This window comes from Pistacia vera, unplaced genomic scaffold, assembly GCF_008641045.1.
Source record: "Pistacia vera cultivar Batoury unplaced genomic scaffold, PisVer_v2 Contig82, whole genome shotgun sequence".
NCBI classification, from domain to species: domain Eukaryota; kingdom Viridiplantae; phylum Streptophyta; class Magnoliopsida; order Sapindales; family Anacardiaceae; genus Pistacia; species Pistacia vera.
In genome coordinates, this window is record NW_022196690.1 from 55709 (window position 1) to 72679 (window position 16971).

Genomic DNA, 16971 nt, shown 5'->3' on the forward strand with positions numbered 1-16971 from the left:
TCGATGAGATCTAACCGAAATTGAACCTATTTCGACCAGATCTTGGGTATATTGTAAGCGGAATGGGCTCAAGGGACGATTGGGATTACATCTGGGGTGTTGCCGCGCCAACCAATCACCGGCCGATTTATATTTGGAGTGTGTTTGCTAAATTTCAAACCTATAGAGACTTCACTGTAATTTTTAGGGGTGTATTTATTGAATTTTAAAAGTTTTTGTCAACCGTTTAACTACTGGTCCTAGGACCCGACAACTTTGCCGCGTTTCACCGCGGGTTGGGTTTTAAAACATTAGTATCAAATAACACACTAATATGAGTAGTCTAATTCTCATTTTACTATATCCTGTATCTGCCACCACAGTTCCATTAATACTTAAAAGTTTTTATTTTGGAAACAGAACATTGATCCTTCTATATCTTCAATTTAAGAGAATATCAAACCAATAAGGAAAGCCTCATGGTTCAAGACACAATTAACTGCACGTGTGTAAACCTTTCCTCCATTAAATAATGATTTTTACTGAACAGAAAATTAATTTATATTTACACACGAAATTAATAAATAAAAATCCGGAAGTAAGCACATGTATAATGTATTTCTTCCGTAAATACAGCTTGATTGGAAGGGAAAAAATAAAAATAAAAAAATTGGCAAGTATTTCCAACAGAAACTTGGAGGACATGTATCACCCACCTTAGCAGCTACTAGTTGAGCCATTTTTGCTGGATTATAATCAGATGAGCTTAACAATTTCTTTCATCTCCAATCACTGAAAGGCAACCGATAAATACTCTACCAGTATGTCCAAAAGAAGTGGTGACATACAAAACAATCAAATCACCAGAAGGGTGTAAATAGATGAACTCCCTTGACAGTCTGTCATAACTTTGAGCTTACTCTCCAAGGGCAACCACCTTCAAAAGCCTGCTCTAAAACATCTTCCATTCGCTTTGCCGGAAGAAGCTGTTAATATGAAAAAAAAAAAAAAAAAAAAAAAACATCTGTGGTTGAGTGATACTCCTGACATGTAAAAAAACAATCATAAATTGAACATCGGACGCTATACATATAGCCCATGCATACAAGACAACTCCAGAGCAAGCAGTCCTTCCAAGTAGGAGTTATGTTGGAACTAAAAAAAATTTAAATTCGCATTTCACCCGAATTTGTATGTCATCATATTCCATTTTATCATGGTTTGGAGAAAGAATGGTCATAATCAACTGCATAGATTTCCTTTTCTGGTTCCTAGAAAACAGAAATTAACATGCAGAACTAGAGCAAAACATTGGGAAGAGCCCATGACATAAGTTCAGATTCATTGCTGCATATTATATATAGGCTGATGACATAAAATAATTGGATATTGCAGTCCCAGAACAGCAGAACGGATTGAATTTTAGTTCATTTGCACAAAAAAAAAAAAAAAAGCAATAATTTACCACCAATAAAATCAAAGTTACCTCCAGACTGGCAAGCACAGCTGCTGGCACTTCAGCTAAGTCCTTCATATTTCTCTCAGGCAGAATAACTCTCTTGATACCATAACGATGAGCAGCCAATACCTGTACACAAAAGATTTAAGAAAACAGTTTTAAAAATAGAATAATCAAATTATTGCTACTTTATCTTAATATAAACTGCAATCTTCTGCTGCTTAATTCCAGGGCAAAGACCTGGTCGTTCTCAATCAGAACAGTAAAATCGATATTTATAAATATCTAATATATATCATGGACATGGCATAAAACCATAACATCAATTATGATCATACAATTACCTAAGCAGACCAAAAGCAATGATAGCAAATGCCACGAAAATCAGACGTGCACATATGGATCATATAATTGCCCAAGCTTATTGATGCAGAACCAAGGGGCTTTAATGACTTGTGCTGTATTTTTGTTAGGATCATGAGTTTTGATATTTACTTTTATCATCTGAAAAACCTGATGTTGCGTTGATATCTTAACCGATATGATTATCTTTAGTAGGATTATCTTTTTGAATAATACTCAGCCTTAGATTTCTTTTGTGCCATTATAAATAGGCTGCGATTTACTTTATTTTAATGGACTACTAGAAAAAAAAAAAAAATTAGCATATCTATGCATTCAAGATTGTACTATTCTTTAGCTTTTTTAACATAAAAGTGTATCGAAATAAACTAACCTTTTGTTTTCTAGTAGTCTTATTATGACATCCCTATTTTGTTAATTGAATATGAATTAAAACTATTGAATTTTGGTCTTGGTTATCACTCTCTCTCTCTCTCTGTTCTCCCCTCCCTCTTCTCATTTCCATTCTTCTTAATTCTTTTTTTGTTCTTCTCCTTCCAAATCTCTATTCTTTCTCTTCTATTCTTATTTTTTTCTATCTCTTTCTCTCTTATTTTATTTCTCTTTAATTCTATCTCTTATCTCTATCTTTTCTTCTTTTCTCTCTATTTCTCTCTATTATCTGCATCTAGCTTCCCTTTCTCTTATACTACAAGCCTTAAATATCTCAATCATACATCACTTGTACTACAAGCCATGATGGCAAAATGACTGCTAAGCCAAACATGCACATGTAAGAAGACTCCATAGACAATCCCTGCACAGCTCATCCTATAAACAAAGGAGCCATAAGACTCAACATCAAATTTTGATTTCAAAGAATCATAAACAATTTTCTCACACAATTTCAAATCTGAAAGAAAATACAAACTACTTAAAGATGTTACAAACCTATATAATCTCATTAATTCTACTCCCCCATTGCTTCCCTGGATGGTTGTGATGAAAATAAAAGATACTACCCAAAGAATGTGAAAAAAATGCTGTGCATCCCTGTACTGTAAAAAGTCGTTCATAACATGGACGACACAACGTATAGAATGACCAATACCAATGTCCAACACAAACATGATAACTCACACATGGCACATGAATATATAAAACTTATATCGATATTGTGGAGTCAATCTGTCAACCATCCTTATAAGTCAAGGCACTGAAAATCAACTACAATGAAAATCTCTCATTCGGTAGCCTCTATTATACATCCAAATGGATACCAGATTATGCAGTAAACAAAATTTTAAAAGTTGGTTTCCTTTGTATAAAAATTCCAAGTAATAGATTTGCACGTCTAAAAGTTATATAGATGAAGATAACAATGACAATGAACCACATCATAGCCGAATTATTTTCTTCTTCAAATCAATAAAATCAACTTACGAAGTGGAAAAACATACCTTATCCTTGACACCACCAACAGGTAGCACAAGACCCCTCAAAGTCATCTCCCCAGTCATTGCCGTATCTGCTCTTACTCTTTTATGACTAAACAGTGAAACCAGAGCTGTTACCAGAGTCACACCAGCAGAGGGCCCATCTTTGGGTACAGCTCCAGCAGGAAAATGTATATGAATATCCCGCCCATCAAGGAGATTAATTTCCTCCTTGGCCACCAGCTGAAGATTTGTTGCCCTAGCTCTCACCTATAAATTAAAGGCAAAGGCACCATAAGAAATGGTTATATCATGACAAAGAGGTGAAACCTAAAATTTAGTTAGTCTAGAAAAATATATTACCCATGTCAGAGCTAGTTGTGCCGACTCTTTGATTACATCACCAAGCTGTCCAGTAAGATGTAAATCACCCTTTCCCGCCATTGCAGTAGCCTCCACAAACTGGACCTCTCCACCAAAAGTTGTCCAGACTAGCCCAACAGATACTCCAGGAGCTGCAACTCGTTCTGCAGTTTCTCTATCATCAAACCTTGGAGGCTGCATACAGTACAACAATAAAAGTCCTCAGAGCCATTAAGCATTATGAAAAACTTAATCTACAACTAAAAATGAGAAAACCAAGGCATTGTGTTTGTATAAAGCATGTTTACTTCAGAAGCAAATTATATATGAGGAGCTTGTGCTTATAAAGCAGCTTTCTAGATACTTCACATACATGACAAGTAAGAAATTAGATGATCTGCCAACGGTGCATTTAATAGTTTTTTTAGACAATTCTTATAAAAAATATAGTCCTTTGAAACCCTAAAATGTAAGTGCTTCATGATGCACTCCTATCAACAGTGACTTAATCCACCCATACAAATTCTAATTGCCGAGCAGATAAGAAAAACATCCTAAATCAAACAAAGCTGCAGTAAAAATAAAGCACGCCAGGTCAAAAACTAAGCACACTGAGAGGAAATTCAAAAGAAATATTGAAGAATTATTACCCCGAGTACTTTTTCTAGCATAGCCTCATCCACAACCAAAGGTGAGGCAATCCTGAATGTGTTGGATATTTCATGATTGTTTACACCCATTGGAATGACTTCCATCTCTACTTCAGCTCCATCAGCAAGCCTATTGTCCAACAATGCCGTAGTAAGCTGGTGCACATCCTTACTCACTGGAACAGCTTTTTCATTCTCTGCAACTCTAACTGCCGCTGCACGAGCCAAGGCAGCCAAGTTCCTCTCCAGATTCCGGACACCAGCCTCCCTAGTGTACCTCTGAATCACAAGTTTAACCATAGCCTACCACAAACAAAAAAAGCACTAAGAACACAGATTCCTGTAAAACTGATGCTTAACCATTTCCAATTAGTGATCCCTGGACAACGAAAGATACTGATAGGATACAGAAGTCATCAAAACTGGAAATTGAACACAAGGGAGATATTCAATCCTAGGGCAAGGCATAAAACAACTTTTTCACAGATCAGACACATGGCACTATACTGAACTATCGACCAACAGTTTCCAACAAACTGTTATGAAGTACATACCAGAATTCTCTCTTTTATTAAAAAAAAAAAAAAAAAAAAAAAAAAAAAAAAAAAAAAATTATACTTCCAAGAGGAAATTTTTAATGAAGGCGAAGTTGAGTGTAAGTACTTCAACAAAATGACTAACAAAACAAACTATTCTTTACTGTATCACTTTTAGTTATGACAAACCAAGCCTGCTTCTTCTACTCTTTGAAATGCAGCAAAGATAAGTTTATGAATATTTTTTGATCACTCAATACCAATTCTAAAGTCAGTGAAATCTTCTTTGCAATAAATTTACCACCTCAGGAATCTGGAGGAATGCAGAGCTCAACCCATGCTGCTCCAGCACCCTTGGAATCAAATGTCGCATGGCAATACTAAGTTTTTCTTCAGGTGTATATCCAGGCAGTTCAATGACTTCCATCCTGTCCAACAGCGGAGGAGGAATGGGCTGTGCCCTATTTGCAGTTGCCACAAAAATTACCTTTGAAAGGTCAAATGGAACATTCAAATAGCTAAAGATCCTTCAGTTAAGGAATAGCTCTAGCTATACTTCCAATCACAAAATTGTCAGATTGATGGGAGTTAATAATTTACATGAACACCAAATGAGTAACCTAGTCATAAAAGGACACCATGCAGATTATACATATATACCATCTCAGAAGTTCGACCATTGTCCAATAAACAAATTCATCCCAAAAGTATGCATGTTTTATAACATCTAAAGATGTTAAAACAGGGTAACAATAGGTAAGTGACATACAAAATACTCATTTTATCCAAAACCAATAATTACTGAAAGAAATCCCACAGAAAAAGGATACTGATCATTGAATGTTTTATTCTGTTCGGGGTCAAGAACCTCCAGCAGAGCAGAAGCAGGATCCCCACGTACATCAGAACCAGTTTTATCAATCTCATCCAGCAGCATGACTGGATTGCAGACGCCTACTCTCTGAAAACAAAATGCATATGAACACTTCAGTCTTCTCACCCCTCAAAATACACACACAGGAATGAGACAGACAGAGTGAGAGAGTCAAAGAAGAGATTTGAGTTACACCAAAATATTATCATCCCACAATTAAAGAACCATTGTATAAAGGAATCCTGTCAGCTAGACCCATATCTTGTCTAATCACCCACATTAACGCATCAGGATCAACACCAATACCCCCACAAAGGTAATTAAGTAATAATTTTAGTTCTTTTAAGCTGAGATAGTGACACAAAAACAATTGGCAAATTTAGAAAACTGAGCAACTATCAAACCCAGACAAAGACTTTCGCATACACTATCTAATTCATTCCGACTTAAGCCACCATGAGGTAACAAACGGTACCGCTATTTACAAGCATAATATTGTAAACGTTTAACACAGGTGTTCACATCCAATACACACTAGTGAGCTATTAGCAATCCATATACCAGTCTTACGGCTATATATACATGTCTCTGTGTGTGTGTGAGTGCACTTGTTTGCATGCACTTGAAGTTGTCAAAAATAGTAGATCAAACACATATTTCTTTTTTATGAAGGTTCTGTAATCATTTGCATCTCCAACATTAGACAGATTATTCAATGGACAAGAATGAATCCAGATTGGGACCTCTTCAGTCTAGACTATGCACAGCTTTATGTGTTTTAATATTTCTGTGCGATTTCAGATTCGAGAACAAGATTTAGACAGAAATATGATTTTTTTCTTGTACATCTAACCCAACAACTTATAAGAAGCTAGTATACAACATATTTTACCTTCAATCCATCAATCAGACGCCCTGGCATGCTTCCAATGTACGTCCTCCTGTGCCCTCTTATATCAGCTTCATCCTTCACGCCACCAAGAGATATGCGTACAAATTTTCTGCCCAAAGCTGAAGCAATTGATGATGCCAAAGATGTTTTCCCAACACCTGGTGGGCCAACAAAACACAAAACTGGCCCTCTTGCATCCGGTTTAAGCTGCATTGTAAATAATTAATCCAAATTAAGACCAGTTTGAAAACCAAAATCATGAAAGACATTTATACCAACAAGAACTAGATAAATGGACAACCTTGCGCACAGCCAGATATTCTATAATCCGCTGCTTTACCCTGGTTAAACCGTAATGATCACTGTCAAGACGTTCTTTTGCAGCTTTTAGGTCCAATTCAAGTTCTTCACTGGCCTTCTGCCATGGCAAATCAGCAAGAAGTTCCAGGTATACTCGTGAACTATTATATCCGGGTTGCTGTGGTTGCAATTTCTTAAGCCGCCTGAATTTGATAAAAGAAAAAAAAAAATAACAGGAAAAATGAGTTGGAAGTTTGCCGCCACAGTTACAGAATATATTGAACAAGAATCATGCACTTAATCAAAGCAATAGGACAAAGAGATCCAAAGTTGAACTTTGACAAAGAACAAGGAGGCAAAATTTTCTCAAAGACAATGTTTTCACCATAAGGCCCAAGGTATTGTTGATGAAGTTTAGATATTTCACAGCTCAATCTCTTTTTCGTAGCATTTAATGACATTTTCCATCAAAAATATCATATTTAGCAGCAACCAGCAACTAATTTTTTTTTCCAAATATCCACTTCATGCTGTTTGGTATTACTAAAATGATCCACCCATGTATGATTGTTAGTATTTATCACTATCCTCCCAAAGATATCATACCTTAACTCCCTCTGTACATGCTTCCAGACATTTGAAGGCATTCCTGCACTTTGCATCTTTCTTTCCAAAGCAACCAAATCATCCTCATCATCATCATTATCACCAAGCTCCTCTTTAATGGCCCTCATCTGGACAGATTTTTTTAGTAGGCCAAAAGAGGATTACTTTGACAGATAAAGGTAAGAAAGACAAGATAACAATTCACCTGAACTACCCATAGCCAGATAACCAACATTCATGATTTATATACAATAAGATAGACTTGAGCAGTATGCAATTCTGAAGAAAAAATATATTTATTCAATTTTGATTAGCTCAAGAAGGATCCCCAAATGAATCATAAAATGAACTTTTTGACCCAATCATGGCAATGACAACTCAAATAACAAGATGTAAGTGTAAAGCACAAAAATACCAATAAATAAATTCTATCAATAGGACTCAAAAAGTCAACCATTCAATTTCCACTAATTAAGAGAGGAAAAAAAATACTCATCATGGATAAATGCTGAAATGTCTAACAAGTATAGGGCAAAAAGGTCCGGTTGAAAGAACAGAAATTTAAAGACAAAACTATGCTCATTTTGTTTGCTTAATGCTAGTTGATGTTTCACAAACTCAATATTAAAAGGCAGTGACCAATTTTTCAAAATTTGAAATCAAGTGGCCTTTCATTAACATTTTAATTCAGAAAAGCAGAAAAAGGAATTTTGGTTAGATTATTTCAAGAGGAACTTGTAGGAGTGTTCATAAATCTTCAATAAATTCTATAGTCTCTTATTCCAAAAAAGAAAAAAAAAATATGGTGCTACCTGCTACCTCCAACTTCCAAGAATTTAATTTCATTTCAATGCCCTTTTGACACTCACTTATCTTAATATTTAATCTCATACTATAAGCTTTTATTACCAAAAGATTAATTCTCTAATGATAGTTTGCAGCCTAGACGCCCTAAAAAAATCAGCCTATATATGATAAGCAATTAAGCCTTCTTCACAAGCCTAGCTGCTGTACTTTAAGTCCCACAAAAAATGCTGAAATAAAAGAAATTCCCTCTGTGACTTTGAAAATAAACAACCCATCTCTTTACACATCAGTAACAACCAGAGTTAAACTTTCCAATATCCATGGCTGAGGTGGAAATGCTAACCTGCTGGCGTAAAAGAAACTCTTTCTGTGATTTTGACAACTGTCCCTCAACCTTTTGCGTGATCTTCTCAGCTACACGTATTGACTGTCAAAATTTTAACATTAAGATGAGTACACAAAGGCAAGATCAATTGATTGGATTTAAATCAACAGTGAATCTATAAATTACCTGTAAATGCCTGTCAACTAACTCAGTAGCTTTTGAAAGCCTCACTTTGAGGTCAACTGAATCCAACATCAATAGCTGCTCTTCAAAGCTTATCTCAAAGCTAGCAACAAAAATATCGGCCAATTTGTGAATTGGAACTGTTTCCAAAAGAACTTTTGTTCTCCCACTAGTTTTTTGTTTCTGTGAACAGAAGTGAAAACTTAAGATCTTGATTGAGAGAGAACATGATAATAGCTAGCTCTAAAAGACAGCTGTACATTTTATGTTTACATAACCCCATGGGATATTCTTCAACTAATCTTAGCTCATCATACTGTCCCTAGCTATCTAACCAATGATGCACTTAGAAAGCTTCCATCTCCTCCAACCATAGGCACTAAACCTCATGACCCCAAAAAGAACTAAAAAACAAAATGTTCTAAGGTTAAATTCTTTTTTTTTTCTTATTTAAGAAACAAAAAATCTATAATTAAATTACTTTCAAGTACCATTATAGAATATATATACATGTATGGGCTGTTATCTTAGATCTTTTTTATGCTCTCCAATGAGGAAGTTGTTCCATGATATCTTTTATTTTCTTGGTAACAGGTTTTTAAACCAGAGAATACTCCATTTGCTGGGAATCAACCTCCATCTTTACAAACCCGGGCCTCAATCAAACAAGACAGCGCACTAAATAGAAGTATAAACACCATCCTGAATAAATGAGTGAAGTCCCACTTCTTAAAGGTGCACAAACAATAATGGTTGGCAACACAATCATTGAAATTCAAGAGAAGTGAACAAGCCTATAAGAAATTTGATACTATTACTAATTCCAGTAATCAGAACATATAAAAAGAGAAGACTGTATTAGTAGCAGCCTTAGATGCTTAAGCAATTAAAGAAAATAAAAGACTAACACATATATTAAACACAGATTACAGCCTACCAAAAAAATAAATCCCTAATCTGCAAGTAGCAGCTTTGAAAAGGTAACAAATGTGGAAAATTTGGTCTTGGACAATATCAGACGAGGAAAAGAAATAATGATGTTATGGAAATGTTGCACCCTGGTTTTCCGTAACCCAAACGGACACTTGTGAGTGTATTCATCCAACCTATGAAGATTTAAAGATTAGAATATAGTGAAACAAGTCTCACCTGCTCGAGAACTGAAATAAGCTCCATGGCAGTTGCTTTGAACTGACGAGACAAAGCCATGAAATCTGGATCTTGCTCTACTTGCTCCATCTCTAATTAAGATTTAAAAGCAAAAGCTACTTAGCATATTCAAATATGAGGATAAAGAGCTCGTCAGTTATCTTCAGATCAAAAATTTAAGAAAAAAGACAGCTGCATCAGCAATAGTCCACAGAATAAACTGTCAAATAAGATACGTTTCATGATGTATATTTCTAAGCACTGAAAAATTGCAAAGAACACATAGGGTTCCCTCCTAAAGCTTTGCTGACAACATATTCCAAACATACAAGATTCTTCCCATAAAACCAACATTACATACACATAATTTTCATCTTTGATTACACAAGACTCCTAGAGCTGAAAGATATCTTTTTTCTTAAGGAAAACATTTTAATTATACTATTTACTAGTGTTAAGTTTTTTTTTTATCTTTCTTATTTAATAAGATTATTTTTACTTAAGTTTAGTTTTCTTATGTTACTTGTTTGAGTAGAAGTTATGATACATATTTAAGTAGGAATACTTTCTTCATTGCCACTTTTGGGGTTGTGCTTTTCTGTAAGCAGAGCATATCTCTCTCTTTTCTCTACTGAACTCCCCCCCTCTGCTTTCTTCTCTAGTTTATATTCTCTCCGTATTTCTAATTTTTATTCTTTCTTCTTCCTTTATTCTCTGCTTAATTTCCTACATCAATCCTGTTACTCAATATTTCATGTTAGGATCTCCAATAACCAAGTTGGCAAGAGGTCATAATCAGGGCTAGAACTATATCACATGGAACAATATCAGACAGACTGACAGGTTCGAATATAGAGATGCTGCAGAGACAACCCTCATCAGAATGCAACTATGATCACAATTTGCCATTGGAACACTATAATTTCTTGATAAAGCTGGGAAAAGAAATTAACAGAGCCATGTAAAAGTTTAAATGATCAATTTTAAATCAATTATAAATCCCCTAACCAACCATATCCAATGCACGATATTCAAAACAAAAGAATGCAACCGGGAGCTTACCTATCTTTGTCATCTCAAGCGCAGATATACGAGCAGTATAATATGTTCCTCTTGTGCTAAGTTCCTGGACACTGAACCGGCACAAGCCTTCAAGCACAACAATGTATGTCACCCTCCCACTTGGTTTCTCCACTCCTCTTGAAAGATGTAAGGCACGAGCTGCGACTCCCCTGAACAAGAGAAAACCATATATAGTCCAGCAAAGTGAATCTAATACTATCTTCTAAAAAGACCCAAAGAAAATGAAAACATAAAATAGGTCACTGGAACAGAAATCAATTACAAAAGCAGTAGCAGTCCTAAAATTGTTATTATAAAACTATAATCGAAACATTCTCCAAAATACAACATAACTTGTGCTCACTCAAAATATACCTATTGTGCCAATGAATAACTTCGTGCTGATTTTTCCCGTCAACCTTGTGACCATCTGATGCGCCAACTTGAATCTTCGGCACTCTATCTCCAGAATCACTTGCAACTCCTACAAAATTAGGCAACTAAATATTTGTCCCCTTTCATTCCGGGATTCCATCAAATACGCACAACGCAAGCTAAATCACCTTGAGATAGTGTTGGGCCCACTGCAGTAGGTTCGGCAGCATCTCGGACTGGCAGTATACCAATCAACCCCTTCTCTTCTCTCTGCCAAAGTTCTTGCTCCACTAATTTCACACTACATTATCCGACAGATTATTTTCCTCAATTTCAAATTTAGAAACATGAATTATGATCAATCAGACAAAAGTAGACCAGCATACCACCAAGATTAATTTCTAAACATATAACTAATAAGAGAAATGCAAATTAGCTCACGAAGCCATCAAAACGAATATAATACACGAATTCACGTCAAAAAAAAGATAATCAACAGAGCAAAAAACTGTAAAACCAAACAAAAAAATGAAAGTCAAACAAACAAATGAGCGGAGAAGAAGATGAACAAAACCTGCTGGGTGAAGTGCAACGAATCCGAATAATGGCGCCAGGTAAGAGGACTTTGTTCCTAAATGGAAGGATTCCAAGCCGACTCGGTAACTCAATCGATTCCGCCATGTTTTGGGGTCGTCACGGGAAAGGTATGTTTATGTTACTGAGAGAGAATTTGAGTGAGTTAATAAATAAGAAGAAGAAGAAGAAGAGAAGGGATAAACAAAACAAAAAGAAGAAGAAGAAGAGTCAGAGATGGAGAACGGGGGATGCACACATGGCTTGTTAGTTGGTTGGTGAATTTGGTTTGGTTTGGTTTGGTTTGGATTGGGTCAGTGCCAAATCAAAACGGTGACGGCTTTCTCTCTCTATTTCATTACTTTTATCTCTCTCTACCCCTGGCTGAATCGTTTTGTTACTACATCAAACTCTGAAAAATGTTTAGTATCACGCAAGTCCTTGTGAATTCATATATTTACAATAAACCCCTTGTGTGTAAAAAGAATAGTGAAAGCGGGTAAAAATTAAACTTGTCTTTTTGTACAAACAAATAGTGTTTAGATTAGAATAAAAGGGTGTAAATTAAGGGAGACGCGTGAAGAAAAGAAGTACAAAAAAATTATCAATCAGAGGAAACAAACAAAAATTACATTATATAAGTATTTACGGAGTCTATAGTCAGAAGATTCCATAAATTAAATTAAATTTAAAACTTATGTGCTTGTTTGAGATTGAAGTATAGTTATCACTAAAGGCATACCACTATCCAATTATTGACAAAGACTAAAAATAGTAAAACCAAACATCTGCATCTTTAAATTGACCAGATTTTATTAACTTTTTCAATGATTGATTCAAAATAATCAATTAAGATATTTGAAAAGTAATTAATATCTACTATAAAAATCAACACATGGAATTCAAACCATTCATTAATGAAAAGACACCCACTTGGTGATTTAGCAATAATTAAATTATAAAATAAATAGCCATCATGGAAGACCATCAAATCAGAGGATGTGTATGAAATTTTGTTTCTATTATAAAATGTTACCACACTGTAGTTCATATTTGGAAACCCGTACTTTAACGATAAATACACCTGAAGTTAGTGAATATTAATTATTCAATTATATTTTATGTATATCATAAATTCCCCTCTTTCTCACGAAACTACCATTTGGATTCCAATCTTGCATTTGTTTATTATCAAATCTGACCAATATCACTATTCAAGAAAAGAAATATCATTAGGAACAGTAAAATGGGGTTATTTTAAGAATATAAAAGTAAATCATTAGCTCCTGCCCCTAATATGAAGACAACATCTCCTTTTCAGCAATTGTGAGCCGTCAGATCACCGGATAATGCGGGCGATTACGCGTGCACTTGTTAGACGGTGCAACGTCGGCTGCAAGTGAACGAGTGTACAAGCCTAAGCCGACCGAGTTTGGGCAATAAGTGGGATAATAACAATTTCACCCCTAAGATTTCATCTAAGCTTTGGTCTAAAAAAAGTTAAGTTAAATATAAGGGATAAAATTGTATTTTTGGCGCTTTTTAGTTTGGCGTGGAGTGGGACCATTTAAGTTAAATGAGACGTGGCAGATGGCGATAGGGATAGGGACAGATCCAGTTACAATGGCCATAGAAAGAGGATATAAACACACTTCACAAGTGGGATTATGATTTAATGGTATTAAAGACTTTGGATTTTTATGCCAAATTTTAAACGTGATAATACTTTTTAATTTGTGTGGAGGAGGAAAGCGTTCTATGGTCTATGTGATGTCACCGTACTATTCATTGCTTTTGTCACCTTTGGATTTGTACATTTATTAAAATTAAAATAAATTGTTTGATTTACATTTGATACTACATTATAACTTAAATTGATGATAGTAATTTTATAATCATTTATTTTTTATAATTTATTTTACAATGCCGACATGAAAAAAGTTAAGTTGATGGAACCCTTAGATTCAATTTTCCAAATCTAAAAATTCTTATCCTTAAACATATTAATAAAATATTTAATTTCTCATTTTTAATTAAAAATTTCTTATATATGTAATATTAAGGATTGTTCATAATTCAATTTGAATTTGGTTATTCGTCAACCAGACAACCAGTGGCCATGTGCTTGGTAATTTATCAACAATGTCTTAAAAACAATTATCTACGGAGGCAATAACAATTTCAACAATTGTATTCCCTTAAAGTCCAACATAATCTGATACTGACAAACCAACCCAATTGTCATAAATTTTATACAAAAAAATTAAGAAAAGATAAAGGAAACCAATTTAAACTCTACTTGATATGTGTCTACATTTTCTCTCCACCCTCTACTTCTCTCTCTTTATTCTAAATTCTACACCATTTTTTCAACTATATACATCAACAATGGAGGAGTGGTGCTAGTGAACAAAATCACATATGATGAAATTTAAGATGAAGACATTAGTGTCTTTGTCTAACACATGGTGTCAAGGCCATGTAGCTTGGCCAAATGACAAGTCGACATGTCAATCACAAACTAATTGGGCAAGGTTCATACAATCAACCAATGATAATCATTGTTAACAAGTATACTACCAAATAACTTTTTCTTTTTTAATTGGTATCTATAATTGATTTTGTATACATTCATTAATCATTGTTAACAAAATGATGAAATTTATGGAGAATTAATTTGTCTGACATATGTAAGTGATTTTGATTATTTGTTATAGTTTAATTAACAAGCGGTAAATGAAAATAATTTACAAAGACTATTTGTTTTTTTTTTGTTCCAATTTTGTTAAGATATTAAATTGAAATTAAAGCACATAATTGTAGCTAACGGTTAATTAACTTAACGTGGCTTAGAAGTTTGGATCATTTTGTTAGTATAAGATTACGTTGGGTCAAACAAACATAAAGGATGAAATTGAGATTCCCCATTTTTGAGTTAGAAAGAGAAGCACTCAAATCGAAGTGCGTCAACGAACAACTCTACTAAAAATAATTAGGTGTACTGTGCGACAGACAAGTCTGAACAAGTACTATATAATATCTTCATTCTCAGCCACTCCGTATTCTTTATAGAAGTGGTTTTGAGAGTATTAACTTTTTTTCAAAATAAATGACATTTTTTTTTTACCCAAACCTTCGTTCTCCGTCCTGCCCCTTATCTCCTCTCTCTGACTTTTTCTCTACCCTATCCCATACTCCTTTCTCTCTTTATGTATCTCTTCCCCTCATCTCTCCCCTTTTACAATTTATTTCTCTTTATTTTAATATTTCACACGAGTGTAAAAACTTAAAACGACAATTATATGGAAACAGAAGGAGTATATTATATTGCACATTTTGAAAAATAATAATAATGCCCATATTTGCATCAATGCATAGAGATTCACCTAAAATATCTTGGTTCAATGATATTTATTTTGAGTGAATGCTTTTTCCCACCCAAAGTTGTCTTAATTATTTTTCCCTTCATAAACTTTGAAAAAACATTTTTCCATCTATCATTAAATTTATGAGCGATGATATACTTACAACTGAATCATATAAAAAACAAAAAAAGATAGAGTAGTCATTTTATATAAATTTTGTGCAATTTTTTTCTGTTTGTATGTTTCAGTTGTAAGCAAAATATAATTGTAAATTCATACATTCATTTTAACAACAAAATGACATTTTTATCAGTAACTATAATATATATTATAGGGTTAACATTACTTACACCCTTAAATTACAAACAGATAACAATTACATTCACCAACTTAGAAATTAGTCATTCAAACCTCTAGCTTCTATATCTATAATCACAAAACAAAATTTTATTAAAATTGTATATATTTTATGAAATTATATAAAGATATAATTTTAAAAAAAAATCTGAAAAATTGTAAGAAAAATATGAAAATAACAAATTAAGAAAATTTGAAAAAAAATGAAAAAAAAAAGTTGGCCTGAAGATTTCGGTTGGCTGCGATTTGACTGAATTCGCACTCGATTAGGTGCAAATTCGACCAAATCGTACCTGGCCTGCGATTTCAGCCAACTTGTTTTTTTCATTTTTTTTTTCAAATTTTCTTAATTTATTTATTTTAACAACTGACTTTATTTTTTTATTTTTTTTAAATTTGTTAACCCTAAAATTAATATAAACCAAGCTAGGTGAAAAATACATTTAATAAAGTTTGGGTGGAAAAATGTTATTCAACCTCATTAAAAATTATAACGTCAAATAGTAAAGAGTATTATAGTCTTTTCATAGCTTCATCCCTGTCACATAATTTTTAATGGATCAGCGATGGGATAAAACAATTGTATATGAACAACAATTAAACACAAAACTTAAAGAACAAAAAAAAGTTTTTAAAGTGGTTTGACTGCTTATAATGTAAAACCTACATCCATTGTTATATATTGAGTGTATTTGCGAACTCAGTTACAAAAGAGTTACCTCAAGTTCTCTTCTCAATTCCTCTCTTTCTCAACCTAGCTATTATTCTCTATGTGTTTATGTTTTGTTGTGCCTTCAAAATGTACTAGGGTTGGGTTTATGTAGCAGCCATTACAAGTTTGAATTGGAAATAAACACTGAATCCTTAAAACATGAAAACAACTTGATCCTCGGCTTCAATTCTGAAGTCCGTATCGTATGATATCTCCTTGGCAAAGTTGGAATTCTTCCCTGATTGAGAATTATTCTTTCTGAATTTACCACACAACACCTACCCCCTAGTTTGTGGATATCAATTTCGAGCATTAAAAACTACGAGCTCTAAAAATAAGTTGACGATGTGCGAGTTCCTAATCTCTTCATGACGAGCTCTACTCATGATTACAAATTATAGACGAGCTGTGGTGATGTGTCGATGACGAACTACAAGCTATCAAGGTATGTTTTTGCCTTGTGCAAGAAGCACACATGTGCAGTCACCTTGCGAGCTGAAATTCCCATAAAAAGAATTCTTTGTATGACTTTGTGGGGGGCAAAGTTGGTGTTTCTGTTTTGGAAAAGCCAAAAAGGTAATGTCACATTCATACATTTAATGCCACGTCTATCAGCCTAACAGTCC

General features: G+C 34.0%; 1 protein-coding gene across 2 annotated transcripts; it reads right to left on the reverse strand.

The window, feature by feature from the left end:
* Window positions 1-495: 495 nt before the first annotated feature.
* Window positions 496-12315, reverse strand: LOC116117603 (lon protease homolog 2, peroxisomal). 2 transcript variants are annotated; one of them, XR_004125992.1, is made up of 18 exons: window positions 11913-12315; window positions 11527-11639; window positions 11339-11447; window positions 10964-11133; window positions 9902-9993; window positions 8756-8935; window positions 8588-8671; window positions 7438-7565; window positions 6833-7034; window positions 6532-6738; window positions 5596-5726; window positions 5070-5283; window positions 4230-4532; window positions 3580-3774; window positions 3241-3486; window positions 1466-1567; window positions 800-965; window positions 496-769 (listed from the first exon to the last, which is right to left on the reverse strand). XR_004125992.1 is itself a non-coding variant. In XM_031403624.1 (17 exons), exons 1-17 carry the CDS (start codon window positions 12017-12019, stop codon window positions 882-884), a joined length of 2667 nt encoding a protein of 888 aa, XP_031259484.1. In that variant the 5' UTR covers window positions 12020-12315; the 3' UTR covers window positions 496-881. The 2 variants fall into 2 exon arrangements, 1 of the variants encoding a protein (XP_031259484.1); XM_031403624.1 differs by having other exon boundaries at window positions 496-965.
* Window positions 12316-16971: the final 4656 nt, after the last annotated feature.

What these genes read in the sequence shown, in the direction of transcription:
- LOC116117603 (XM_031403624.1), bottom strand. Translation starts at nt 12,019, where the DNA reads ATGGCGGAATCGATTGAGTTACCGAGTCGGCTTGGAATCCTTCCATTT. An exon ending in AATAAAACATTCAATGATCA is followed by an intron (nt 5,284 to 5,595) that starts GTATCCTTTTTC and finishes AAGGATCTTTAG; the next exon opens with CTATTTGAATGTTCCATTTG. An exon ending in CATTCCTCCAGATTCCTGAG is followed by an intron (nt 4,533 to 5,069) that starts GTGGTAAATTTA and finishes TGTTTGTGGTAG; the next exon opens with GCTATGGTTAAACTTGTGAT.